Source organism: Cibotium barometz, chromosome 22 (genome assembly GCF_041138505.1).
Source record: "Cibotium barometz isolate CiBa-2024 chromosome 22, ASM4113850v1, whole genome shotgun sequence".
NCBI classification, from domain to species: domain Eukaryota; kingdom Viridiplantae; phylum Streptophyta; class Polypodiopsida; order Cyatheales; family Cibotiaceae; genus Cibotium; species Cibotium barometz.
The window spans coordinates 43,524,917-43,550,723 of NC_141067.1; the positions used below are offsets into that span (position 1 = coordinate 43,524,917).

The following is a 25,807-nucleotide window of genomic DNA, read 5'->3' on the forward strand; positions in this document are numbered from 1 at the left end:
GCGCACACATGCAAGTGAATAAGCTTGGACATGTGCATGTATGGGTGTCTGCGCATGTAACAAATTACACACGTTTGATTTAAGGGGATAATAAGTTAGTACCTTCAAAAACAAGGGGATACTGTGTCCAGTCCATAGGTTAACATGGTTTCACTCGCCTGACCTATTGCATGGAATGGCACTTTTGCCATCTTACCCACTTGTACGGGCACATATCTTTTGTAATGTGGACTATATAAAGTAGCCTTACCTTGTGCCTAATGTCAAATAGGGAAAGTCTAAGGACTTCGTGTGTATACTTGCTTAAGACTAGTAATCGAGGTGGAACCATTTTTATGTTTGGCTGGCCTAGTGCGAAAACTAGTCACTTGTATTGACACACAAAAACCCCCATCTAGGAATTTGTGGAAGACACTATCTCAAGCAAAATAATTATTTAACTATTCAACTTAAGCTATTGTGCGAAATTATATGAAAATACTTAGCTCTTGTACGACACAAACATTGGGCACAATCTTCCCTCCTAATATGAAAATACTTAGCTCTTATACATGGACATGAATGTGTACTTTGTTGGGTCCTTAAGCATGTGTGTGTACTGTTTATAGTATCCAGAGACTAGTAACTAGAGCCCAAGGCTCAAGGAATCATAGGATTAATGGTTTCTTGGACCCTGGTGACTGGTCTAGACTCTAGTTCTTGCAAATAGCTAAGCCCAAGACAGCCAATTGACGATAGGTGAGGGGCCAACCTGGTGTGTGCATTATCAATGTGACAAATGGATATGCATTAGCTTAAAGTAAAAGCAACTTCAAAGTAAATTAAATTCAAACACATGAAAGTAACGTGCCAAACGTTTTCTAGGTTGACTAGAAAGCTAGCACCCAACCCCATTTGCACAGTGCATGACCCATCCTTGACTTAGGGGCCTCACACACGTACATTGTAGCCGGCCTCATGGGTGCTGACTTTGGAGTATATGGACCTAGCCAACATCCTGGCCCTTGGGTGGTTTTTCTAACCTACACATTAGTGTAGAAATTTGAACCCTTCAAAGGGCATCAAAGCCCTTTAAACTTCCTAGAAAAGGCATCCTAGAAAAGGCCTCTTAGAAAATAGGGTTGCAAAAAGGTCATTATTTAAAAAAAATAAAATTTACACAAACATGTGTATTTTGAAGGTCAACTTAGATTATGGCCTTCAAATTGAAGGCTAGGGTAAGCCTTTAAATTTCAACCCTGCTTCACCCAAAAGCCACCCACTCCCTGTTTTTCTAGCTAAAAGTCATCTATGGGCTGGTCTAGCTTGCACGCTGCCCGAAATTTCCAAAAGTGAAACGAGATGATGTGAATAAAGAATCCACAACTTGTAGCACTACTCTATAAAGACATTTTTTTCAACCAATCAAAATAAAAACAACTTCTCAATATGCCTGTCCAAAATGTGAACTATATTTTTTGGTTTTATAATTAAAATATATAATAAATGAATATTTAAAATAAGGGCATAATTTTAGTTGATAAAAACACACTAAGTAGCCCATTTTTGGCTTGCCATGTAAAGGCCTTAGTGCTCACTTGAGGTTTTTGGCTAGGGAAGTGTTCGAGGCTAAGTGGCTAGGGAAGTTTTATAAGTGGCTAGGCAAGCCTTCGTGAAAGCACTCCTTGTTTTTAAAAGTAGATGAAGACTTTTGGTCATGAACTAGGTGAATAGGATTTTGATTACTCAAGTTTGAAACTGGTTGCTTGGCCAACATAACACAACCAACAGGGAAACGAGTCCTATGGAACCCATCCTACTCTTGGGTCATGGTTTTAGCTTTCACTAGCTTGCCACTTTGACCTAGAGAGGAAGGGTTCATAATTGTTCATTGTTATCACCCACTGCACACTTTGGCCACTCATGGCATGGCTCACGGCTCACACACCTAGATTGCCACAGTGCACACATAAGGTGGGTAAAATGGATTTGGGATTTTCAGGTCCTCATTATCAAAGCATTGTTTTTATGAAATGGTCTAATTAATGCTCCTTTTCTATGCACATATATTTTTTAACAATATATTATATATTATGCCTCCCTTATTCTAGTATAAAAATTGCACTTTACCCTACATGTTTTTTAATTTGAGATTTTGTGTGTGCTTGTAAACACGCAAAAGAGTTGTATGAGGCCATCACTTAGTTTAAATAATAATTGTGTCTCTCAATACTTCTACCACTTAGCACGTTTTACAATACTCACATGATTTACATCCTTTGTTCTTCCTCTTTATTTTATATAGTTTGATTAGCTCAATATTACTTAGTTTATTAAGGTATTCTACACAAATGTAGATGTCACCAAGATAATTATTGGAAAAAGTTGAACATAGCTTGGTGAGTAAACCACAATGACATATCCTACTGAACGAATCTCTCTCTCTCTCTCCCTCTCTCTCTCTCTCTCTTAATTGAATGAACAAAGTTTGTTGAATGTGCTTTTATAGATGTTGATAGATATTACATACATATAACAAGGGCTAGCAAAATGTTGATAGATATTACATACATATAATAATGGCTAGCACAATACTACTTCACTCAACTTGGTTATATGAGGTTGTCACTTAGTTTAAATAATACTTGTGATGTCAATCTTGATAAGAACAATTACTTTCAAGAGAAAATTGAATACTTAGGACATTATATTTGTTGATGGTATTCGAGCAGACCCTTTTTAAAAATCAAAAGCATTTTCTTTCAAGAAAATTGAGTACCTAGGATATATTGTATCTGTTGATGGTATTCGAGTAGACCCTAAAAAAATTAAAAGCATTGTTAATTGGCCTAAACCGCATAATATTTCTGAGCTTCGGTCTTTTCTTGGCTTGTGTAAAAATTTTGCATATATTGCACATCCTTTAACCAAACTTCTTAAGAAAGCTGGATACATTGAATGAACTAGTAGATAAGACCATTCCTTTTTTGAGCTTAAGAAAGCTTTAACTCATACATCAATTCTTACACTATTGAATTTTCAATGACCATTCTTTGTAGTAGTTATTGATGTAAATGGACAAGGTTTTGGTGCTCTTCTCATACAAGATGGACATCCCATTTCCTACAAGATTTGTAAACTTAAACCAACAGAAAGAAATTATAGTACATATGACAAGGAATTAGCTATTATTGTTCATACTTTGACACTTTGGAAACATTATTTAAATTTTTAATCAAAATTGACCAACAGTGCATTTGCCACCCAACCTTTGATTTCTAACCGCCATATCAAATGGGCTTCATTTATCTAAAGTTTCCAACCCATGATCCAATGTCAACCAAGGAAGAAAAATGTTGTAGTAGAAGATGCTTTAAGTAGATGTCATAGTGTCCACAACATCTTTGTGATAAGATTGAACCCTTGAGTCCTATGAGAGAATCCTATGAGCATGACCCTAATTTCTTTAACGTTTGGATCAAGCTTAGAGATAATAATTAGAACCCTAGTGTGGTGATTACTTGTGTCATGATGGTTTCCTTTTCTTTTAGAAGAGATTGTGTGTTACATAACTTTTCAGATAGTTTATATTGGAGGAAATGCATCAACCACCATACATGGGTCATCGAGGTGTTTTTGCTGCTTTACACTTAGTGTCTAGAGAATTATATTTATCTTCTGTGAATGTTGTCAGAAAATTAAAAGCTATAAAGGTAAGACCCAAAGACTTGTTGATGGCTGTCGTCCAAGGACCCACCATCCAGGGGAAAGCTATAGAGCTGGCGCACCATCTTCATGATTTACACATCACCAATGTGCTCACCCACATTTGAACCTTGTCTAGGATGGAGATTGGAGGTTCATGCCATAGAGGCCTGGATGGGGAGGTGGTGGCCTCCAGCTTGGAGGTGCTACTCTTATAAATACCTCCATTGTGATCGATGGAGTTCGGAGTATGCCTGCTCTCGCACTCGACAGAGTTGCGACACATGGAGGATAAGATCCATGCCCACTTAGCATGCCTTTGCCCCAGGACTGACTGTGGAGGGTAGTTCCAATAGTTCCCCCTCCCATAGAGATTGATATGCAGATAGTCTCATGGAGGGTAGTTCCACTTAGTATGCCTACTCTCGCACTCGACAGAGTTGCGACACATGGAGGATAAGATCCATGCCCACTTAGCATGCCTTTGCCCCAGGACTGCTGACTGTGGAGGGTAGTTCCAATAGTTCCCCCTCCCATAGAGATTGATATGCGGATAGTCTCATGGAACATTCAAGGTTTAGGGAGGCCTCAGTGCTTTCAGAGGTGAGGCATCCTCAGAGGAGAGCTTCACAGAGTTGAAGTTGGGGGACCCATTGACATTCTTTTCCTCTAGGAGTACCACCTTTCTGAGGGGCATACCCACAACTTGCAGGAAGATTTCACTAGGCAAGAGCTACACTTTTTGGTCTCCCTCTTTTGGCTGCTCAGGGATGCAGGGAGGAGCCTGTATTTCTATCAACGAGTAACTCTTGCCAGTAGTGATAGGCTCAGGTGTCATAGTCTCTGGACGAGCACATTTGGCTACCATTAAGGTCCTTGCTTAGGCTGACTTTTGGTGCATGGGTGGAGACTTTAACATGGTTGAGGTAACAGAGGATAGACTTGGAGGAGGCACTACTACAGTCTTAGGCGTAGAGTACTCTTCTACATGGGAGGAGTTGATCCTCGCACTTAGGGGACAGGACCCTTGGCATCTCCCAAAGTTTGGGCGTAGCCCCAGGAGCATGTGCTTCTCGCGGTCTGATAGGAGGAGCACCGGCCCCAACTTCTCTCGACTTGATAGGTTTTATGTGGAGGGATGAGTGGGCTTGCAGTCATGGGCATGATCGGCATCTTAGTGGGCACCACTTTTTTGGATCATGCTCTGATTATTCTGTCCTTAGAGGACCCTTGGAGGCAGGACATGCACATGAGCACTAGGATTCCATACATCCTCACCCGAGATCTACAGTGGGATAAAGCAGATATGGGTGGGACTGGATATTATTTCAGGCTCTGCCGCATGCACCTTAGATGTGGGCCTAGGTGAGACCAGCAGATTTTTGCAAGAGGTAGCACACAGAGTAGATTAGAGATATTTTTTGAGCAGGAGAGGAGTCTGAGGAGGGGTCTTTCTTCTCTCAATGACTTCAGGAGAGCTCCTCCGACATCCTGCGGATTGAGAGAGTCAGCTTACTGCCACTCGCACGGAGATCAAATCCATCGAGGAGAGGAGGATGGAGTACATGTACCATGCTAGAGATTCCTTTTGGACCCAGGTTGACGATAGAATCACGGGAGGATTCTTTGAGATAACAGGCCCCCCCATAGGCAGAGAGATGGTATTTACAGGTTGCGTGGCCAAGATGGAACCATTGTTTCTAACCCCTTCATGTGAGAGCCATCGCCACTAACTTTTTTCGATCTCTCCTTCACGGGTGCCCCATTATCCCCTCAGGTGATGAACACATGAGAGAGGGTCTAGCGACACACTAGAGAGGTCATTCCTTGTGCTCTTTGATCCTTCTTATTGACTCCCTTCACTGTAGAGGAGTTGGCGGAGGCATTGACGGCTCTCCCTAGTAGGGGCAAATGTCGAGGGGGCGGACGGGCTACCAGTTTCTTTCTTTCTTCGCCACTCGGATCTAGCCTTCGAGTGGCCTTCAACAAGATTATGACCATAGGAGCCATGCCAAGGAGGCTTTTAGAGGGTTTGATACACTTGATCCCGAAGGAGGGTGATGACAGGTTGGAGATCTAGTAGTGGAGACCCATCACCCTGCTCAAAACTGCTTACAAGATCTTGGCCAAGGCCATCAACCAGTGACTTCAGTCTTTCCTCTCACTGACTTGATCCATGACACTCAAATAGGTTTTGTTTTCAGGATCCGAGCATTTTGGACAACATCTTCACCTTCTGAGAGGCGATAACTTCGGCCAAGATGATGTGGCAGTAGGACCTCATTATGCTACTTCTAGACTTTGAGAAAGCTTATGACATTGTTGATTGGAGCTTTTTGGAGGACATAATGCACCGGATGGGGTTCCCTATGGAGTGGCTCCGTGGTGTTTCAAGACTGTACTCAGCCTCTCACGATCATGTTCTCATTCAGGGAGCTCAAGGCGTTATATTCCCGATAGGGCTATCCTCTAGCACCTTATCTTTTCTTATTTGTCGCTGAGGCCATGAGAAGTTTTCTCTCAGCTCTCAGGAGATGGGGCTCCATGGATTGCGTCTTCCCCTCCAGAGGAGCTACTCAACTCAAAGTTTGCAGATGACATAGCAGCATACATATTAGGAGAAGTGGGGAATCTCCAAAGATTCACTGAGGTGATCAAGATCTTTTGTCGCACATCACGAGCGTAGATCAACTAGCACAAGTCATGTGGTTTCTAGGTAGGCTATGAACCCGCCCCTGACTTAGCACCTAGTTGAGGATTTCTAGTGGATCTCGAGGGCACTCCATTTCGCTATCTTGGATGCTAGGTGGGCCTCAATATCTCTTTGAAGCAATAGCTTGCCCCTCTTCTTCTGAGAATTCCAAAGAAGCTTCTATACTCGAGTTCTGCGAGGCTCCCTTAGGTGGTCGAGTGGTGGTGGAAAACCAGGTCGTGCTTGTCACCATGTGGTACATTACTTTATGTTAGGCCTTCTCTTGAGCATGCATTATCCAGGTACATTGGTTGATCCAAAACTTCTTATGGGCCAATAGTGATGGGAGGCCTATTCGGGCCAAGGTGGCATGGAGAGTGATAATTCAACCACACGACACAGAGGGGGCCTAGGCATTATTGACCCTGCTATTCAGAGCCATGCCCTGCTCAGCAAGCTGATTGTTAGAGGACTCCTTCTGGTGGTGAGCCTTGAAAGGACTTCTTCTTGCCATGGATTTCAACCCGTACCCGAGCCTAGGGGGCCCGTGGCCACAGAGTACCAGATGGATCTTCACATAGATGCGGGCCCATGGATTTAGCCTAGATTTTGAGGACAGATTTGCAGCCAGCTTACTCTGAGCTTGGGATAACCTTAGGCACATATGGACAGCTAGGTGCAGCGAAGCCATCGAGGGTACCCACACTCTGCCCTGTGGAGTCCATGAGAAGAATTTGGCTCGACATCATCCATACCCTTCACAGTTAGGTGGCGGGGGAAGTTGTAGGAAGCGGCAAGAAGCTTTCTTGAGGCTCTGGTGGCCTGGCCCTTTTCTTACTGCTGCTGCCCGCCGAGATGGTGATCCCACTTGGCATTACAGACCACCTATGTGATTATCCCCCCCCTTCCCCCTGTATGATATAGCCTTCTTCTCTCATAGAGCGGCCAACTAGAGGAGAAGTGCATCTTTCTCCACCTCTTGATTATTTGTTCCCCGCCGCCTCATACATGGAGGGAGGCGAGTTTGTATCTAGCCTTTTGTGGTTGTATCTAACCCTTCATAGCTGTATCTAGCCCTTCATTGGTCATTTTTATTAACTAATAGAAGGATATTTTTCTTTAAAAAAAGGACCCAAGGACTTGTCACACCTCTGCTAATCTCATTGTCTTTCGTAAATTCCTAGATGGGGATCCTTATATCATATATATAAGTCATTTTTCCTTGCAAATAGAATATTTTGAGCTCTTCTCTTCCCTCGTCTTGCTTGCATGTATGCTTTTGGATCTTGCTTGCTTGATGGATATATGGTAGATAGGTTTGTTTGTAGGTTTCCCTCTTACATTAGCTTCCTCTTCTTCTCCTTCCTTTTGTGAGAGAGAACCACCGTGAAGACCAATCTCTTTTTGTCTACAACTAGGCATAAAGAGCTCTTCCATTACTCCATTACCAAGAGAGTGAGGATGCGAGACGAACAATCTAGCTCACCCACATTGGGAAGTTGCATTTACAGCTTGAAGGCAAGGACCAACAACACATGATTTGGCATGGCTAAGGTAAGCTCTTAACTTGAACAGATTTGGCATCGCTACTGGGGACTAGCCTAGGGCATAGCTCAATTTATCCGTCCCCAATTCCAAGCTATTAGGATTACCCAATATTGCCAAGTGTTGATTGGAAGGTCATACTCTGAAAAACATACAGTTTTAGAGTCTTGGATGTGTTTAGCTATTGCTTTTCATTTTGATTTGAAGCCTATTTACATTACAGAATTATTTTTTAAGAGCAAACCCTTCAATTTCATTGGCAATTTGCATGCTTTTGGAGCTTAAAGGCTTAGATTTCATTGCATTGAATTAATTTTAATAGCTTAACAATTATGATTAGCATGTAAATCCACTCCAAAACTTATAAACATTAATCTTCATTATGTGTGGATTAGAGTGGAAGAGTTAATTTTTATTCATGCATTTCATTTTTTTTTCATGCATTATTTGAATTAGTAGCTTACAAGCATGTAAAACCAACCAAAAACAATCAAAAAATACTTAAACAATTACATAACCATCCTTAACTAGGATTAGGACCCTTAATCACATCTCATCAAATCCAAAAGTCATCAAAAAGAACTAAAAATTAGGCCAAAAGAGATGTCCACAATCTCGGTAAAAGATGCAAGTCAAACACATGAGTCAACACATGAGCCTGGAGACGTGAGCTCTGAGTCTAAAGACCTCAAAAAACTCCAAAAACCAAGCCAAAAAAGCTATCGAATTAGGAGACATGAGCCCATAATCTTGGTAAAAGATGCAAGTCAAACACATGAGTCAAACATATGAGCCAACATATGAGCCAGAGACGTGAGCCGTGAATCTAGACATGTGAGAGCTATAAGTCAAGAGACACGAGTCACAAAAATGTGAGTCAACCAGACGTGTGTCTAGAGATATATCTAATATTATCCTACAAATTATTACTATCTTAAAGACTCGTTTTAACGACATACTTAATCATGTCATTTAAGGATTTTCTTGCCATACAATCTATACCAGCTACAATTTTCAAGGAAAAATCTTATCCTTTGTAATTATTGAGGTATTAAAGTACAATTATTGTCTAATACTTGTACACCAACCCTGTGATAGGCCTAGTGCATAAAATTTCATACCGCCCTAGGTAGGCATATTTTATAAAAATAAAGTACATATTTAATAATTATACACCAACCCTATATGCCACCCCCATATTTTATAAAAATAAAATACGTGAACCTAGGTCATACAAAGAAGGCATGAGCCTACAAATGTGAGTCAACAAGCGTGAGCCTAGAGACATGAGTCAACAAGCATGAGTTAACACACGTGAGCCTTGAGACGTGAGTGTCAGACATAAGGTAACACACCTAAACCTAGAAACGTGAGTCTATTAAAAAACATTGAAATACCAAAAAATCTTAGAACTCACAAAAAATATGTTTTAAGAAAAGCTTGAGTGGAATAGATGTGTCTAAAATCGATTTGAGACCTACTTCAAGAAGCACTAGAGATCGTTTCACCAGAGTGAAACCCTTGATGTAAACCCAATCTTGACTAAATCTTGAAAACAATAATACAATTGATTGTAGTGCATCAAATGTCACTTCCTCAAATCTACCCAGATTTCACTTCCTCAAATCTACCCAGATTTCACTTCCCAGTTAAGAAGGTAAAACCCCTTAAAATCCACCTCCAACGAGGAGCATTTTAGGATAAAATGAGCCAACTAAACATGAACGTGAGTGGAGGAACAAAAAAACACCTACACTGGGAAGAGGAGCCACCAACCACTGTCGAGCCCTAGATTCAAGAACTGGCTCTATAAACATCGCCACTAGAAAAGCCATTAAACTGCCTTATGTTTGGGCAAAGCTCCACTAAAGGAGCAAGACTAGGATCAAGAAACTAAAGGTTCACTTCAGTAAAGGTGTAGCCAGGACCAAGTCCAGGAACCTTAAGGTTCGCTCCCTTAGAAAGTGGTCAAACCATGCTACATGCTACAATGTCAACATTTGGTGTCGATCCTAAGCTAGGATATCCCAAGCTGATCTCACGACCAACAAGCAACATAAAACAAACATAGTTATGGCAATTGAGACATGTCTCCTTTGATGTACCATTAGGGTTTCCTCAAAACACACAACACCAAGCACACACAATGCAAGAATTAGAGCTAGTATAGACCACCACGAATGCTATACCCATCTCCAATATTACCACCCCAACTGGTTCCTCCACCGATATACTCGATGAATTTACCAACAGACTCCAAGATTTTGGAATATGAGAGCTATGGGCAATATGAGTAGTACAATTCATATGGATATCAAGAACAACTCTCTTCCATTGACCATGCCTCCTTGTTTGAGATACTTCAATAACATCTCACGTAGGCCACCTCTTCAATTTTTGCATTACAAGGGCCTGCGCTATGTTTTCAAAGTGTCCTCATAGAGCCCTCTCCCTAAGTATCTTAAATCTAGTGCCAAATCCCAATGTCATTCCATATAGATGCACAGTGTGGATTCGAACATGCTTTCAAGGATTTCCCCCAATAGAGTGACAATAACCTGCCAAGGAAACATCCAAGGTAGCGAAGAAGCAGAAAGCTCATGCTTCAATCTCGAAAGAGCCTAAGGTAAGCCCCAAAGGCTGCAATAGCCCTTAAACAGGCTGCAATAGCCCTTAAACAGGCTAAAGTACTGAAACCAAAGGCCAAAAGAAGAAAACTCAAAGAACACAAGGAAATCCAACGCACAATAATTTGTCAAGGGTAATGATGTTGTTACCATTAAAACTGATTTGGACAATAGCTTCAAATCTTCCTCCCTCTTATGACCAAGACAACGGGTGATCTCTTGCTCAAACCAACTCTTCCCAAAGAGAAGAAACCCATTGACTATGCAAACCTTCCAAGGAAACTCAAAAAGTTACCCCAACCCTATGTTGGAGAAGGAGCAAATGAAGCAAGCCCAAGCACTTGCTTGTAAGGAAGGTAGAGAAAGCCCAATTGCTTGCTTGGGCTTGCTTATAAGCAAGGTGCAGACTAAAACTAGAGCTAGTACTTGAGCAAGCCCAAAAGCTTTTAAGGAAGGTGTAGGTTGAAACTAGAGCTAGCACATAAAGCAAGTGGTGGAGTACGTGAGCAAGTGGTGGAGTACGTGAGTAAGTGGTCGAGTATGCAAGTAAGTGGTCAAGCACACAACATAGACCCCTCCTAAGTGTATCCCCAACCCTATTCTAGAGTCAATCATAGAGATACTAAGGAAATCGCAAAGCGTACCATGTACCGAAGTCAATAGCCAAACCCATGAACATTTTTCAAAAGCTACAAAAAGAGCCAGTTTCGGAGCCTATGTCTCTAGAACCAATCTAACCAGGTTCCACACATTGCTAGATGTAGACATAATGGGAGGTAAAAGTTGGCCTTTATTGGTCATCATAGTCACTATAATATTCTCTCGAATGTGATAGGTGATGACTTTATTTTGATCCCATTAGAGGCACGACCTCCTAGGGAAGGATCAGTGCACATCCCCTACACATTGATAGGTCCAAGCCCACCTCCTTATCCGACTGGATGATTGGGAACTTAAGAGCTCACACCTCCTGAACCTAAAGAGGAGGAGGATAAGCCATGCCACATTGAGAGCTTGGAAGCCTGAGTCCCGATAAGTTCTCTTTTAAAATAAAATTCTCAACTTTGGAGAGACTTATCTGCCAAGTGGATGACTTGGAACTTAAGAGCCCACACTCCTCAACCTAAAGAGGAGGAGGATGAACCGTGCCACATTGAGAGCTCTTCTTCCATACCCCTTCCATACCCAAGACAAAAGGGTAACCACCAAGAGTGTCCATGAACAAGCTAGGACACTACTTTTGAAAGAAATAAATGTGTACGTGTTATTTATAAAGGTAGACGATATCTACAAACTTGGATGGTGGTTTTGGTGTAAACATAATCACCAAGGATTGTTGGGAGGCCTAGGGAAGCCCCACACCACTCGTAGGTACGAGCTTGCTAATGGGAACACAACTAAACTTTTAATCATCCTTCAAGATGCAAAGATTTAGACCTTTACCCTAAGCATTCACCACACATTTGTGGTGATGGATTTTCAGATAAGAGGATTCACCACACATTTGTGGTGATGGATTTTCAGATAAGAGGGTCATACACATTAATCTACAGAATGCCTTACATAAGAGGTGCAAGGTTAGTTCACGATTGGGAAACCAATCATATTTCCATACACAAAGGTAACCAATACTTGAAAATAGGGAAGACATCCCATGTGTTGATGCATTCTCGATAATGATTCTAACAAAACCACTTGGACCCCATAAATTGATATCATCTAACAAGAAGTTAGATGGTGAAGAGATGAGAACCAAGAATATAAGCCCCTCCCGGAGCCTACTGATTTTGAGGATTGGATTCATTTTTTAGGTGACCCTATACACTGTTCCATAGAACCTTGACATATCCAATAGACCATCTAGCTACATGGCCTCACCCACCCTTCAATGGAAACCCAAAGTGGCCTCCGCCACAAAGACTGCCGACAAGAAGAAAGGGAAGCAAAAGCTTCACGAATGACTCCTTACCCCCCCAACAATAGCCAACACTCCATACCAATGATCTACCCTCAACGTTGGCTCCTCCTCCACCTGTCATTGTCACGCTACCTTGGAGTACTTCCACTCAACCCTTAACCACTCCTATCTCAGGTACTCCCTCGTTATCCGCAAACTGAACTCCCGAAGGAAATCCCAACCTCGCTATTACCTAATTGGAACAGCCTCCTCAATTTGGCAAATTGGGCATGCAGTCAGTACAAAACCTGTAATGGGGTAGCATAGCCCACGCGTACAAAAACTGTTTATAGAGTGTCCTAAAAAAAGATTATCCTATGTGCCATGGCCGTACCCAATTTTCCACAGCCATACCATTCCCCACTACCTCTGCGTCACAGCCGGACCATTCTGAACTTCATAGTTTTCACGGTCGTACCAAATTTTCCATGGCCGTACCATTTAGCATTGGATATCTATAATGGTTTGAGGGTGTGTCACGTAGCAACGTGAGAGAGTTGTTAGGTTACCTGAGGTGATGACTTGATTATCACTGGTGATAGTGATGTTGAAATATAGGATGTCAAGAGGCTTTTGAAGAAAAAGTTTGAGATGAAGGATTTGGGTGAGCTGTGATATTTTTTGGGCATAGAGGTGGTGAGATCACCTTACAAAATTTTGTTATTATAGATGCAATATGGCTTGGACATGTTGTACAAGTATGGTATGATGGGCTATAAGCCTATTTCAGTGTCATTGGAGCAGAACACAAAGCTTTCCGCCGCAGATACATGTGAGCTTTTGGAGGACCCCGCTACATACATGTGCATAGTGGGTAGCTTGATCTACATGACCATTACTAGGCCAGACTTGGGCTATGTTGTTGGACTTGTGAGTCAGTTTATGCAGACCCCTAGGAAGCCACACTTGAATGTGGCTAGATGGATTCTCAGGTACATAAACTCCACAGTTGATTGTGGACTTTTCTATGAGACTGGTATAGAGATATAGCTACATGGGTACACAGATGCTGATTGGGCTAGTAGTGTTGTAGATAGGAGATCTACTAGTGATTTTATGTTCTCATTTGGGAGTGCTAGTGTGAGTTGGAGCAGTAAGAAGCAGCCAACAGTTGCCTTGTCGAGTACAGAGGAAGAGTACAGGGGTGTTGCTATGGCAGCTTTTGGGGTAGCTTGGTTTTAGAAGCTACTTGGAAGTTGTCATTTATTGTGACAACATGAGTAGCATACAGTTCGCTATACCATGCTAGAACGAAGCACATTGAGGTACACTATCACTTTGTGGTGGGGGAGAAAGTTCTAGCATGTGATGTAGATCTGGTATATATTACCACAGAGGATCAGGTAGCTGATATCTTCATGAGGCATTGGGCACAGAGAAGCTCCAGAGGTTTAGGAGTTTACTTGGAGTGCAGTGTGTGGAGTTGAGCTCCAGGGGGAGTGTTGAGATATCAAGCTTAACTAGTGCTACGTCGACGAAAATTGATGACCTGCCTGGATGATAGCTTTCGCACTTATGTCACTGTGGTTGGTGCAATTATGGTTATTATGTCGCCGGTGGACGATAGGCTGTGTGACAGCCACTTTGGAGTACCAGAGTTATGGCATAGTTATAGTGCCAGCTCATATAGTTGAGTTCACACTATAGACCGACTACTTTATATGTTGTTGTAGGAGATTACTTTCCCTTTATGTATGTACTCTTATCTTTTAGTTATATGGTTGTAGAGAAGAGAAGACGATAGAAGAAAATTCATCCATCCATCTCTCTCGTATGTCTTGCACTCTCTTGTGTATGTGTGTGTTTACTTGCAAGGGAACTCAAGATCTCTCTCTCCCCCACACTCTCTTGTGTGTGTGTGTTTACTTGCAAGGGAACTCAAGATCTCTCTCTCCCCCACACTCTCTTTATTTCACGCCAATCGGATTGATCCAAACTTGATCGTTTTCCACTTGACAACCTATACAGAGGTTTGTTGACTGGCCTTGCATATTGGCTCCAACTCAATCTACCTTTGCAACCTTAGTGTGCAGGCTTATATGAACCCATTGGCAAGCACATCCAGATAATTTATTTGTAGATACACTCTGCAGCAAAATGGAGTTGCTGAGCAGAAAGACATGCTTACTCACAGATATCTTGGAAAGCTTGTGTACAATGTGAGCTATTGCTATAATGCCTTTATTTACCAATTGCATGACTTTCATCTTTGTTTCATGCTTCAAATATTTGTTGATGTTGGTAGTTCAATGATTTGCTAGGTTCAAATCACACAATGGCTAAACAAGAAGCATGAGTAGGTAAGATTGACATAAAATTGGAGAAGAAGGAGATCATAAAATTGGAGAAGAAGGAGATCGAGGAAATAGTCACTCGATATATGGTAATAGAATTGGGAAGGTAAAGAGAAGTTGTCTCTACCTTTTTTGAAAGTTTCAAAGCATAGCATGATTAATGTGTGGTTGGAGATGTCAACTTGTGGGCCCAAAAAAAAAATGTCAAGTTTTGAATAGGTGCCCTTTTATTCATGTATCTTTATGTAACTGTCTTTTTTATTTGGTAAATATATTATCAATTGATCCTAATTATGGTGATGACTGGTGGTCCAAAGTATGGTCTTTGAAATAGGGATCAGATAGCTATGCAACTTTGGAGAAGTTGAATAGGTGCTTGATCTATGTGATGCCCCATTGAATCTAAAATCTATTGGTTATATTTTTGTTGGAGGCAAACAAGACCACTAAATCTATGTTCGACCTTGCTCGAGGAGACCATATATATAGACATTAAGTTGTAGCCTTCTATTACAATTTGGCTTCACACATGGCACCCTATTGTATTGGTCTCTTGCGTTTGATATCCATGCATTCTTGTTTTGATATGTGGCTTGTGCATAACTATGTTTTGGTTTTGTAGTTGGCTTCGGAGAGAAGATATTTCTGGAAAAAAAATTACACAGAGCTCAGGATCTTCTTAGAGATTTTCTAGATGTTCCTGGTGGAGTTGAGGTCCCGGAAGACTCCTTAATGTACAACTACTATGAAGAGGAGAGTCAAAGGAGAAAAAGGGTGATGTGAAGGCACTGAAGAATCTTGATTTGATCTAGATGGCGGTTGAGAGATTAGTCTACAAGCATCATCTTATGTGAATATCTACTTTTTGAAGATTAGAGTGGGATCTTATCTAATTCTTAGTTTATTGCTATAACTAAAAGAAAAATTGATGTGATGTGTGTGCATTACATATAGATACTTTGTTTACTTGAAAGATAAGAGTCATTTGCACACTATACCACTAAGAGAAAAGCAGTAGTTAGTGATTGTAATGAGGCCACCACTATGTATCCTCCACCCATGCATGGATGCTTGAAGTGGGAGTTAGAAAATTGTCCATGGTGGATAGACTTGGAGAAGGGTCTGGTGTTGGAGAGAGAGAAGGAGCTCCATGCATAGGTTTCGCAAGAGCAACCCAAAGTGGTTGAGAAGGTGGTGGAGAAGGTAAATGTTTCACAGGAGGGAGGTAAGAAAAGCTTGCTTACCTAGGGTATGCCACTATAAGTGTGCCCTTTCTCGTATCCACATGGAGGCTAGGGAGTGAAGACTAAAAGACGGTGGCCAAGGTATGCGGATGCAGACATAGATGCTCTTAGGGGATGATGATGCTGGGGTGTCTGAAAATTACAGCATGCGGACATGGTAAGTGTCATCTATGACCTTAAACAACTTGTTTAATCTATTTTGCTTAAATATCTTATTTGGAATATTTCATGTGGCATTGTATGTCAAAGAACTGAGGGGTGTTAATACAGAGAGGATCCTATCAAAGCGAACGCCACTTAAGTATACTAGTCAGACAATACGCATGGGGAGGTTTTTTTGGGGGATGATCCCAAGTGTCTAGTTGTTGGTGACTACATTGCTATTGGCAGGGAATTTTTTTGGGAGGAATGAAAAATACAACATACACAAAGATTCATGAGCATATGCAGAGGTGTAAAGCACATGGTCGGGAGTAGGGGAGGTCCGTGTCTTGGGCGGAAGATTTTGTGTTTTTGGACCTCTCCTTTGGAGGTGTTCTACACGGTGCTATCTCTAGGCCTTCTTGGGACACCATCATAGAGGACCATGTGCGATATGGAGTTTCTTTGCCTGCATTGACACTCTCTAATTTAGTTTGGTTGTTAATTATTATGGGAGGTATTCCATGAACATTCTCCCTGCTTGCTTTGAAAATTTTAAATTTGAAATGGTTGTAATGTAATGACCATTTTTGCATTGGGTTATAAGGGAGACTATTGGTTGGGTAGATCAGTACTGTTGTATATCAGATCTGGAGATTTGGTAGTAGATTGTTGTCATGCATCACTCCCCATTTGGTCACTATGAGAGTGGAGGCTTCTGGATAGAGGTAGTATTGCCAATGTTGCTTGCAACTCTGTGCTTAATGCTAGAATGAGGCATTGTGTTTGGTTTGAGCATTTGTCCTTCTTGATTTGCAGTATGTATGCTCTTTGTGGTTCATCGATGAGGGATGGTGCCTCCTTTGTTTTTCTTAGAGAGTTCGCCACTCTTTGAGGCTCTACGGACTTTGGATTCATTGGCTTACCACCATTTGCTAGAGGTATCACGCACTAGAGAGCATGTCGGGGAGGAGATTCATGGAGCCTTGGAGAGGAGCATTACATATGGCTTGCTTTCTAGAGTTATTTTGCCGTCGTGATGGTATTTGCCTTGAGTTGGGATGTGGTAAAACCTCTATTCTCAAGGCGTGTTTGAAGACAGGCCGTGTGTGTGCCTCGATGGACATGGATGAGAGATGGAAGAGACATGAGGCTACTAGTTCACATGTTACTGACAATGAGATAATCGACTAGTGAGCATCTGCACCTTCGTCATACTTTCAGTGGTGGTAAACATTTGTTTGTGTTTTTTTGGTTGTTGCTTGTCTTTGTTTGCTTTCTCTTGTTGTGGATTTCACGATGGTTTGCATTATGGATTCCTATGATTTTGGATGTTATGATTTTGGTTATGGATTCTAATGATTATTGGCTCACTATATAGTCAACATAGTTTTGTTGCTATAACCTTATTAATGATGCCAAGTTGCTAGTCATTTTTGTATATGTGGTGATAGTGAATCGACTGTGTCTCTAATGAGGTATGGTTGATATGACGTGGTTGTGTGAGATAGGGATTGGAATGTGCAAACTTGATGGTGTGGTTGCTAGTCATTTTTTATATATATGGTGATAGAGAGTTGGCCGTATCTCTAATGAGGTATGGTCGATACAACTTGATGGTGTGGTCGTGTGAGATAGGGATTGGAATATGCAAACTTTTTTGTGATGCTTGAAAACCTGATTTTGTTTTGATTTCAATGTGAAGTCAGCTCCCCAGTATGCAGAAGCGATGATAAGAACCATGGTTGAAGACCCATGATTTGAGATGGAACATAAAGAGTGATGCCATATCTGCCATTTGTTTATTGATAATGAGTGTAACTCTATATGACAATCTCTGGTTAAGCTTCTGGGCATTGTCGTCCATAATTTTTACTAGCAACTTTAGAGTTTTTATGTGTTTGTTCATGAACTTCTGAGGCCATTTTTGATGTAGCTCAATATTCTTGTGAATTCACTTAGAATTGCACTGTGTTTGCTCAAATTTGTGTAGTGAAAACCGCATGATCACATAACTTATAGCCTTGAAGGTGGAAGTCTCATATAGTATGTGTCCATGAATGGATCATAAAATTGAAATTGAAATTGAATGTAACAAATTGAAAAGAGATTTTAGCAAAATTTCTCAATAGACGTTAAATAATAGGTTAGGAATCTTCAAAGGGACAACAAAGACCCATTTCTAAATCGGCCTTCTTTTTGGGATCCCGTTTGCAACGCCCCGCTCGTTTTTTTAGTTCTCTCCTAGGATGGTAGAACCCATCAATGGACATGTACTCGTGGTAGACAATGACATTAGCATGACGTCTAATGTTCCATGTGTAACCTTTACCATTGCGCCCCTAGAGCTATGTGCCTTGGTTGACCATTTGAGCATGCTATGGGGTCCAAATGTGCACATCTCCTTAGGCCCTTTACACATATACATGACTGCCCAACATTTTGGTTTGAATAGCTAATCAAAAGACTTGAATTCATATCTTGGGCACTCACCCTTTACACAAACAAAAAAAGCGTACTCCTTGCCATGCTAACAAGGATGCCACCAGAGCCCATCAAGAAGGTAATCTTGGGCAACCAAAAGTGGCCGGACATGGATGGGCAGAGTAGAAAAGAGCAATCAAAGCAATGCCCTTTTTTGGGAAAAGAGGGTCCCATTATCCTACTTAATGCTCACGAAAAACTTTTTTCTCAACCGATCTAAAAAGGACAAGGTTGAAGTCTAGTGGGTTTCCATCACTGTTCGAAAAAAACTATTTTCCCAAAAAGTAAAAAACCTTCATCTAAAAATTGTGAAATTATTTATAAAGAAAATTTTTAAATTTTGAAGGTTTTTGTTCTATAACCCTTCAAAATCTGCAGGTTTTTATACCCTTAAGTTTCAAATTTGAAGGTAATTTTAAAAATCCGTAGGTGCAAATTACACTATACCCGGTTTTTTTCGAACACTGGTTTCCATTAATAAAAATCTTGCTACTATAACTAAACATGTAAAAATTTCGCCGGTTTTCTTAAGGATGGAGTTAAATTCTTGCCGAGAAATTTGGATTTCAGCCGGTTGAAAATACACTAAAGGCCGGTTTTCTGTGAGCATTGCGCCCGACTAAAAGGTCTTAGATGGCACTAAGTTGGCCTCCTCCCCTAGAGGAATTCTTAAACACAAGAGGAAGCATCAAATGCCATTGTTAGCCAAGTTCCAACCAAGGGAAAGAAGAAGAAGAAAAAAAAAGGGTTCAAAGTTCAATGCTTCAGTGTTCACAGCCTCAAAAGCATGCAAATTCCAGACTTTCTGCAGCGTGACTCACACACACACACACACACACACACACACACACACACACACATATAAAGTTTTTTGAAAGCTTGGCATATGGATAATGGGGATCATTGGCATGTGATTGCTCCTGATTAAATTCCAAACCTTCATTTGCTTATTATTTGTAAATGTATCTCATGTTAATCCCTACTGTACATAGCTCAATTGGAGCCTCACTACATCCTTCAGAGTTGCTCTAATGGAGTGCTAGCATCGCGGTTTTACGCACCGGGTTTCTACCCGCGCGACTCAGGGTTCAAGTCTCATTTCATATGGAGCATATGTGGTCCATTGGCTTACCTAAGAATGTTTAAAACTCCTCATCTCCATGCTAGAGAATTAGGTGGTTCCATAGAGGTGCCTTTGCAATCTTGTTGTCTGCAAAGCTTAAAGAGAAGAAGCTGTTTAAATTGATCTAAAAGCATTAAGGCAATCTTATCTAAGGTCAATAAGGCCCCTATAAGCAGCTAATATACCTCTTCAGCCTACATTTGCAAAGTGAATAAACCATCATATATTGATCAATTCAGTGGTCCAGGTCCATTCCTTGACTCCCTCACCACAGTGCTGCTTTTCCTTCTCGGTTTGGCTTCGGCCAACATGGTCACCACATCTCGCATGGAAGGTCGGTCCTGCGGACATTTGCTAGTGCAAAGCAAGGCAATCCTGAGCACCAACAGCATCTCCTCTTGCACTGTGCTGCATGAGGCCCCAACATTTGCATCCAATGCATCCACAATGCCTGTCTTGCTCCTCACTTTGCCCCTCACCCACTCCACAATGTTCACCGCATCTCCAAACTCTGATTCGATGGGCCTTCTTCCTGTCAACAGCTCCAACAAGACGACCCCAAAGCTGTATATGTCGGACTTCTCATCCACTTTGAGTGTGTAGGCATACTCTGCACAGCATGTGGACACAACCACTCAAACTGGAGGGTTCTCATACCATTAATGCTTAGTGGAAAGAATACAACCATTCAATGCTTAAACAATGACTACTGACTTTTCCTCACCCAAGTGCTAATCAATGCAAACAAACAATCATGGAATGCCTAAAAACACACACACACACACACACAACCCTAAACTTTACCTGGCGCTATGTAGCCGTAAGAGCCTGCAATCATTGACATGGACTCATTGGTCTCCAACAATTTTGCAACACCAAAATCTGCCACCCGAGCTTCCATATTGCAGTCAAGCAGAATGTTGTTGGATTTCACATCTCTATGTACCACCTGTGGAAAGCAATCATGGTGAAGGTAACACAGGCCCTGTGCAATGCCTACGGCTATGTTGTACCTTGTCACCCAATCTGCTAGTATGTAAGCTCGGCTCTTCGCATGAAGGGCATCATCCAAGCTTCCATTGGTCATGTACTCATACACAAGCAAAGTGCTGACATTGTTGGAACAGTAACCCAACAGTCTCACTATGTTTCTATGCCTTATGCTGCCTAAAAGATCCACTTCTATCTGAAACCCACGAGGTTCTTTGTTCTTATAATTCTTAGTGTTGCTTTTATGGCTCATCCACAGTTTCTTCACTGCTACCACCTCACCACTTGGCATACTCGCCTTGTAAACCATGCCCGTTGCTCCCTTACCAACAATGTTCTCATCCTTGAGTGAATCCAAAATGTCATTGCTCGTGAAGGATAGCCTCTGGAATGCAGTAAGCCTCCATGGCCATTCATCCATATCTTCGAATGTATCCTTGCTGCACATTTGGGCACCATATTGTTTGCAAAGACACCGGCCTCCGGCAACTAGGATGACCAAGGAGATGCCGAAAACACATCCAACCAACCACATAGGCCCAAGGCTCCTCCTCCTGTCCTTCTCAGAAATCTGACCGCTGTCTCCCAGACCAATGCACGAGTGAGGTAGCATGCCCCCACAGAGATAGGGATTACCCAAGAAAGAGCTCGAGCTGGCTGTTTTGAACATCCCTTCCAACGGCACTGGACCTGAGAGGTTATTGTAAGAGACATTAAAGGATTCTAAAGTGGTCAAATTCTGAAACTGGTAAGGGATTTCACCACTTAGATAGTTTTGGGAGAGGTCAAGAACTTCCAAGTTCTGCATGCTCGCAAGCTCGGGAGGGATGCTTCCTGTGAGCTGATTCTGTTGAAGTTGAATTGTGATCAGTTTCTGGCAGCTGCTCATACTTGCAGGTATGTCTCCTGTGAGAAAATTTTGAGAGAGAGAGAGTACTGTGAGAGATCCACATGCAGCATTGAAGTCAGTGGGGATGGTTCCTGTGAGCTTGTTTGCACTTGCAAGCAAGCTCTGGATGTTGGGAAGCTGCCATACATCCATAGGCAGTGCACCATTGATCTGGTTGAAGGAGACATCAAAGTAGTTGAGCTTGGTGGAATTGCTGATGTCGGGTGGGATGTCGCCGGAGAGTTTGTTGTTCTGAAACTCGAGCCTGGTCAGCTTGGGGAGGGAGCCGAACCCAGCTGGGATGTGTCCTGTGAGTTGGTTGTCATGGATGCGGACTCGGAGAAGTGATTGGCAGCTTGCGAGGCTTTCAGGGATGGCGCCAGAGAAGCGGTTGGAGAACATGATGAGCTTGGTGAGGTTGGAATGCAGGCAGAGGTCAGGGGGGATGGGGCCTTCAAAAAAGTTTGAAGACACATCCAGCCATTGCAAAGGGGATGTACGGCCAAGTTTCTCCGGGAGGCTGCCGGAAAAAGAATTGTTCCAGATCAAGAGAGTCAGAAGATTGGGCAGATCTCCTATTCCGGCAGGAAGTGAGCCGTTCAGGCTGTTGTACATCAAGCTGAGTAAGGTGAGATTCTGCAGCTGGCCGAATTCTGCCGGAATGCTGCCGGAGAAGTTGTTGACGGACAAATCTAAGGACATGAGGGAGGACATGCCGCCCAACTCCGGCGGAATCTCTCCAGTGAGTCTGTTTTGGTAGAGGAAGAGAGTATTCAGTGATTTCAGCTGGCCGAGCTCTGCCGGAATGGAGCCCGAAAGATTCGTGCAGCAGAGATCCATGTACTGCAGGTTGTCGAGTTTGCCGAGCTCCGGCGGAATACTGCCATTGTATTTGTTGTAGCCGATGACTAGATGCTCCAGCTGAGAGAGCGAACCCAGCTCCGACGGAATGCTTCCGACAAGCAGATTGCCGGAGAGGCCGAGATATTTCAGTGAAGCGAGGTTCCCGAGCGACGGAGGGATGGTTCCGTCAAAGAAGCTGCCGCCCAAGTCGAGGTGTTGGAGGTTGAGAAGCTTGGCAAAACCAGCCGGGATGGGGCCTGTGAAGTTGTTGCTGAAGGCGGAGAAGAAGACGAGAGAAGGCAAGGTGGCGGCGCTGACAGCCGGAAATCCTCCGTCGAAGTAGTTGCGGCTGACGTCCAGCACCGTGAGACCAGGCATCTCCGTCATAAGGGCAGAGGGTAGCTCCCCCGTGAGCGAGTTGCAGCAGGCGTTGAAGGCGGATAGGGCGGGGAGGCGACGGAGGGCGTTGTTGGAAAGGGAGCCGGAGAGGTTGCGCTGAGAGAGGTCCAGGCCCGTGACGGTGCCGGAGGTGTTGCACGTGACGCCAGTCCAAGTGCAGGGGAAGGCATCACTAGCCAGCCAGTCTGAGAGGTGGCCGAAGTGATCCTCCATGCCGGCCTTAAGCTCGAGGAGGGCGGCGCCATCGGAAGAAAGAGCCACGGCCGTAGGGAAAATAAAGGCGAGCAGCACCAGCAGCACCGGCAGCCGCAGGACGGCCGCCGGTCGGCGTAGCTTTGACATCTAGAAAGCTTCCGTCGCTGTTAGGATGAACTTCCGTCCTGCATACGCAGCACCACGACTCACCACCTTCTCCTACGGGGCGGAAGCTCCGTCAAGAAACAGGCGTCACTCAATCTATGGGGTTACACAGCAGGTCACATATTTACTGCCGGACTAAAGCTCCGTCATGTAGCAGACGAGTTCCCGTCACCCTAATTTACCATCAAGGGGCGGTACTAGACATATCTCACACTCAGAAGCGGCGGCGCTACACAGAGCAGCTCACGCTCACAGGAAGCCATCGCCATTGGCGTACCTTATAGTCTTTCTTTCCCATCCTACTGCATCAGCACCACGCTGCTAGCTTAGCTGCAACACATCTCGATCTTAGCTTAATATCGATTTTTAAATCACGGCGGCCAAACTACGAGGAAACACAGTGCCATGATTCCTGCGATAGGCAGACAGAAATATCAATGTTTAAGCAAAGGGGTAAACAAGGGGCAGGCGTGTGAACCAAACGGAGGGCTGTCGCCGGAGGGCCTCGCTGACAGAACCTTGGAAGAGCGACGGAAATTGGCCTGCATGTGAAGTCCTGATTCCGTCCATTTTTTTAAACGTTTCCGGCTCTGTTTTTAAAAACCATTCCGTCAGTTTTCGAACTCCGAGACGGACCTTCTGTTGACTACATGAATTTTCAACAGTGTCGACAGTGCCGTTGTCGTAACTTTTTACGACCGTAGCATGATCACCCTAATTATGCCCTAAACACTATTAATATAAACCCATCATTAAGCCTATCAATATCCAAATTGAGCAAGGGGCTTAGGAGGGGCTTACTCATCGTTAAGAACCCTCGACCCTCTCGCCAAGCCTCATGTCCTTGTGTCATTCAATTGGCCAATCCCTGATGACCTCTAAGGCTTTCTTTGGTGGTGTGATTTAGAGCCACTCGTTGAGAGAGAGAGACGCTTTTGTCATTAGCTTCGTCTCCCAGTCTTACGGACGGTTTCGCTACTTCCTTAAGGCAATGCCCCGAAATACCCATGCAATGGGCACGACATCGACCAAGTACTTCCAGAGGAGCCCAGGTACTGTGGGACTTGCCCCCTGGCGTACTCACTAAAAACGTGTGATTTATATCTACTAGTTATCTGACCCTTGCGTCGCACGTCTCCTCAAACCTCAAACCTCCAAATTCAAATTCTATCCCAACCTCCTCGAACCTCCTCCTCCTCTTCTCGAACCTCCAAATTCGTGCCACGTGGCAGCTTTGTGAAGCTCTTCCTTTATATAATGTATGTAGAGACGAGAAGAGATATAGAGATGTTAATAGTTATTTCCAAGCTCTATTGCCCACAAAGTCAAGTTTTTTTTGGGTGGCTAATTTTAGTCTCTTAACATAATTTCAAATTTGGGAGTGGGGAGAATAATTGCGTGGATAAGGTGGCATTTCTCTTCATAGATACGAGTTTGATTTTGGGTGACCCCTCCTCCTCACTTCAGGGGTGAAAAAATAGTGTGTGTTGTACTCCTCTCCAAAAAAAAAACAGTGAATTTGGATTGGCCACTTGTGTTTGTGTGTGTGTGCATGCGTGCGTTTGTGTTTGTGTGTGTGCATGCATGCGTGCGTTCGTGTGTGTGTGTGTGTGTGAGAGAGAGAGAGAGAGAGAGAGAGAGAGAGAGAGAGAGAGAGCAGTGGACCTAGTATGATCCAAATGATGGCACCAAAATGCAAGAAATTAGACTAGGTTTACAAAAAGTGCTTCGTCAATGTACACTTATCTATCGGTCTATCTAGACATCTATTGATACTTATCTTTTTATTTATATTTATGTATTTACATTCATATTTATATTTTTTCAATTATATTCACATTTTTTTAAAGAGATATGTTTTCTAGTGCACCAAGCTGAAGAAAAACAACTTGATTGGGCATGTTATGAGTGTATACATGGCTCCACATGTGTGTGTGTGTGTGTGTGAGAGAGAGAGAGAGAGAGAGAGAGAGAGAGAGAGAGAGAGAGAGAGCCCATGAGGAAAGCCCTAATATGCATGCTATCAACAACTTTTGCCAACATGGTAATATAAAAGACCTCATATTGAAACAAAAGACAATTAAATCAGGTGGGTGGCTAATTTTAGTCTCTTAACATAATTTCAAATTTGGGAGTGGGGAGAATAATTGGGTGGATAAGGTGGCATTTCTCTTCACAGATACGAGTTTGGTTTTGGGTGACCCCTCACTTCAGGGGTGAAAAAATAGTGTGTGTTGTACTCTCCTCCAAAAAAAAAAACATTGAATTTGGATTGGCCACTTGTGTCGCACTTGTGTTTGTGTTTGTGTGTGTGCATGCATGCATGCGTTCGTGCGTGGGGGAGAGAGAGAGAGAGAGAGAGAGAGAGAGAGAGAGAGAGAGAGAGACATCCGTGTGGTGAGGCATACAACATCATTAGTAGATAGGTCTGCACATTCCACTATTTTGCTATCCAAGGAAGTAGCCACTATTGTTTATGACAAATCTAGTTGAAAAGTAAAGAACACTTCAACATTCAACCTTCCTCTAGTGTAA

The 25,807-nt window shown here is 42.8% G+C and overlaps 1 protein-coding gene across 1 annotated transcript; it reads right to left on the minus strand.

Annotated features, from left to right (window-relative positions):
- Positions 1–19,743: 19,743 nt before the first annotated feature.
- Positions 19,744–23,567, minus strand: LOC147626634 (uncharacterized). The gene is made up of 2 exons (XM_086816699.1): positions 20,596–23,567; positions 19,744–20,401 (listed from the first exon to the last, which is right to left on the minus strand). The coding sequence occupies exons 1-2, from the start codon at positions 23,252–23,254 to the stop codon at positions 20,022–20,024; spliced, it is 3,039 nt and encodes a 1,012-aa protein (XP_086672825.1). The 5' UTR covers positions 23,255–23,567; the 3' UTR covers positions 19,744–20,021.
- Positions 23,568–25,807: the final 2,240 nt, after the last annotated feature.

Coding starts and splice junctions, on each gene's coding strand:
- LOC147626634 (XM_086816699.1), bottom strand. CDS start 23,254: ATGTCAAAGCTACGCCGACCGGCGGCCGTCCTGCGGCTGCCGGTGCTG. Junction 20,402..20,595: donor TTACGGCTACATAGCGCCAG/GTAAAGTTTAGG, acceptor CATGCTGTGCAG/AGTATGCCTACACACTCAAA.